The sequence below is a fragment of the Nicotiana tabacum genome, chromosome 8 (assembly GCF_000715075.1).
Source record: "Nicotiana tabacum cultivar K326 chromosome 8, ASM71507v2, whole genome shotgun sequence".
Classification (NCBI taxonomy): Eukaryota; Viridiplantae; Streptophyta; class Magnoliopsida; order Solanales; family Solanaceae; genus Nicotiana; species Nicotiana tabacum.
Window position 1 is genome coordinate 156,002,891 of NC_134087.1, and position 3,562 is coordinate 156,006,452.

General features: G+C 36.9%; 1 protein-coding gene across 1 annotated transcript; it reads left to right on the forward strand.

The window, feature by feature from the left end:
* Positions 1-951: 951 nt before the first annotated feature.
* LOC142163365 (uncharacterized) lies at positions 952-3,320 on the forward strand. The gene is made up of 4 exons (XM_075220641.1): positions 952-1,100; positions 1,521-1,956; positions 2,083-2,164; positions 3,247-3,320. The coding sequence occupies exons 1-4, from the start codon at positions 952-954 to the stop codon at positions 3,318-3,320; spliced, it is 741 nt and encodes a 246-aa protein (XP_075076742.1).
* The last annotated feature ends 242 nt before the right edge of the window (positions 3,321-3,562 follow it).

Sequence of the window (3,562 nt, forward strand, 5' to 3'; positions counted from 1 at the left end):
AGAAGACAAAAGCTATGCAGAAATGGCCTAGGCCTACTTCTCCTATAGAGATTCGCAGCGTTTTAGGCTTAGCAGGCTATTACAGGTGTTTTGTGTAGGATTTCTCCAGAATAGCAGTGCCAATGACTAAGCTAACACAGAAAAATGCAAAGTTTCAGTAGACGGAGGAATGTGAACAGAGCTTTCAAAAACTCAAAACATGTTTGACAACTGCACCAATATTAGCCTTACCATCAGGTTCCGTAGGATTTACGGTGTTCTATGACTCCTCAAGGGTAGTATTAGGATGTGTTCTCATGCAAAATGGTCGCGTTATTGCTTATGCTTCTAGACAATTGAAAAGGCACGAGCAAAACTATCCTACACATGATTTGGAGATGGCTGCAGTGGTATTTGCTCTAAAAATTTGGAGATATTATCTATACGGCAAAAATTGTGAGATTTATACTGACCATAAAAGTCTGAAGTATATCTTTCAGCAGAGAGATCTAAATCTTCAGCAACGTCATTGGATGGAACTACTCAAAGACTATCATTGTTCTATTTTGTATCATCCTAGAAAAGCCAATGCAGTGGCTGATGCATTGAGCGGAAAATCTATGGGGAGTTTGGCACATATAGCTCCTGCAAAGAGGCTCTTGGTCAAAGATATTCAAAGACTAGAAGATATAGGTATTAGATTTAGTATCAGAAATTCAGAGGCATTGTTGGCTTGTGCTCAGGCTAAGTCTTCATTAGTTGAATGCATTAAGGCCACCCAATATGAGGATGAGCGATTTTGCAAATACAGAGATGAGGCCTTAGCTGGTAAAAGCAAGGATATGATTGTTGATAGTGATGGTGTTCTTCGAATGGGTGACAGGTTATGTGTCCCAGACGTAGATGGGTTGAGGCATGCTATTCTTAAAGAAGCTCAACACTAGATATACTATACATCCTGGATCCACAAAAATGTATCTTGACCTAAAGCAATTCTATTGGTGGGAAGGTACGAAGAAAGATGTTGCTAACTTTGTTTCTAGTTGTTTGACTTGTCAGCAGGTTAAGGCTGAGCATCAGCGATCCGTGGGACTACTACAACAAATTGATATTCCAGAGTGGTAATGGGAAAGAATTACTATGGATTTTATCACCGGGCTACCACGAACCCTTAGAGGTTATGACTCTGTATGAGTGGTTGTAGATCGACTGACGAAATCAACACACTTTTTGCAAGTGAAGACTACATATAGTGGAGTGAGGTACGCACAGATATTTATGAACGAAATTTTCCGACTTCACGAAGTTCCAGTATCCATCATCTCTGATAGAGGATCACAATTCACTTCACACTTTTGGAAATCTTTTGAAGAAGTATTGGGTACACGAGTATATCTTAGTATTGCATTTCATCCACAGACAGACGGTCAGCCTGGACATACTATACAGATCTTGGAGGATATGTTGAGAGGTTGCATTCTTGAGTTTGGAGGTAGTTAGGATGCTTATCTACCTTTAGCTGAATTTGCTTGCAACAATAGCTTCCTGTCCAATATTCAAATGGCACCGTACGAAGCATTGTATGGTAGAAGATGTCGTTCTCATATCAGATGGTTTGAAGCTGGTGAGACTAACTTATTGGGACCTGACTTAGTACAAGAAGCTATGGACAAAGTCCAGTTGATCAGACAGAGATTGCTTACAACTCAAAGCAGTCAAAAGTCTTATGCTAATAAGAGAAGAAGATATTTAGTGTTCACAATTGGAGACAAAGTGTTCATACAAGTCTCTCCTATGAAAGGTGTGATGCAGTTTGGGAAAAGAGGCAAGCTGAGCCCCAAGTTTATAGGACCGTATGAGATACTAGATCGAGTGGGAGTTGTGGCTTATCATTTGGAACTTCCTCCTGAGTTGTCCTTTATTCATCCAGTGTTTCATGTCTCAATGCTAAGAAAATGTATATCATACTCATCTCAGGTGCTTGAAGCACCAACTATACCGCTTGATGAGAAGTTGTCTTATGAGGAGGAGCCGATGGCAATTGTTGATAGACAAGTAAGAAAGCTACAGTCAAAATAAATTGTGTTCGTTAATGTTTTATAGAGAAATCATACCGTTGAAGAAACTACTTGGGAGGTAGAAAAAGATATGCAAGCGAAGTATCCCTATTTGTTTCAGTCTACAGGTATGTACTTGAGTTAAATTCGGGGATCGAATTTCATAAGGTGGGGAGGATGTAATACCCCCAATATTTTAAATGAGGACATATGGGGTATTTAGTAAATAATTTAAGTTAGAAGAAAAAGAAAAGAAAAAAAACACAACTAACTAAATAAACAAAAAAAAAGTTTAAGAATTGAAACCAAAAGGGCGGAAGCCCATAACAACACATATGCCCCAAACTTTTAAAAAGAGTTAGGGAAGGGGACGAAGTAGAAGCTTCAGAAACGGAAAAAAAAAATGAATGAAACCAGAGAAGGAAAGAAAGAGAAGAAAAAAGAAAAGAGAAGAAGAAGAAAGCTTTGGGCAAAGGTCTTAGGAAGAAGTGTGAGTTGAAATTGAAAGTATTAAAGTTCTCCTTCGACTCAAGAGGTTAACCTTCTTCTTCTCATCTGTTGAATTATTTCACTGAATCTATGCCATTTCATGTAGTACAAAAAAATTCAATATTATGGACTAGTTCTATGATTAAATATAAATTCACAAACTAAGACTCAAACATGAGCCCCGATGATTGAGTATTCTAAATTAGTGATGGATTTAGCCTAAATGAGGCAATTAGCATGAGATCGATATTATGTAATTATATATTGATTGGAGGAATTTGTATGAATTGTTCGAGGTGAAGCATTTGGTATTTTGGCACGAGTACTGCGAGTAGTAATCTTACCGCATTTTGTGTTTTCATAATTTGCATGATTTACACATGATTTTAATAAGAATATATTATCTATTATTTAGAGTTGCATGTGGGACAAGTCTTTTACTCGATATGATAATGAATTAATTATTTGAGATGATTACCGTGGTTTTGAATATTTCCATTGTCACTAAATCTGTTTTATCGTTACTTGAATTTACTATTATCGAAATGAAATTATATGATTTGATAAGAACTGAAATGGCTATATTGTTTTACAATATTTTCTACGAGTATATACGGATTACAGAGACAAGTATAAATGGTAGTAGACATTGAAGGATCCCGTAGCTAACGGCGAGTTCGTTAGACCTGGTGTACTTTGTAATTACTGATTACCGTTACAGCCCTCGCTAGTGGGAAGACAGAACTAGCTTACCGTTACCGATTTTCCTCGAGTAGGGACTACCGTTATATTTGACTTCTTGCGAATAAGTCCACATTTATACCGAGTACATGATCCATTTATTGAAACCTCCCAAAATGTGAATATTGATATTATACAGTGGTTACCGAGTTTATTACTGAATTGTTAATTGTATTATACTACAAGAAAAACATGATGAGACTGAAAATTAATTATTGTTTCTAAAAGGGCATTTTTATGTTATTTTCTGTTTGAGATACTAGCATGCTTTCTGACTTGTCCCCAATAAAAATGGT

Bases quoted from the DNA above. Each gene is read 5' to 3' on its own strand.
- LOC142163365 (XM_075220641.1), top strand. From the start codon at position 952: ATGTATCTTGACCTAAAGCAATTCTATTGGTGGGAAGGTACGAAGAAA. The intron at 1,101-1,520 runs GTAATGGGAAAG...TTGCAACAATAG, and splicing joins CAAATTGATATTCCAGAGTG to CTTCCTGTCCAATATTCAAA. The intron at 2,165-3,246 runs GTATGTACTTGA...TTACCGTTACAG, and splicing joins CTATTTGTTTCAGTCTACAG to CCCTCGCTAGTGGGAAGACA.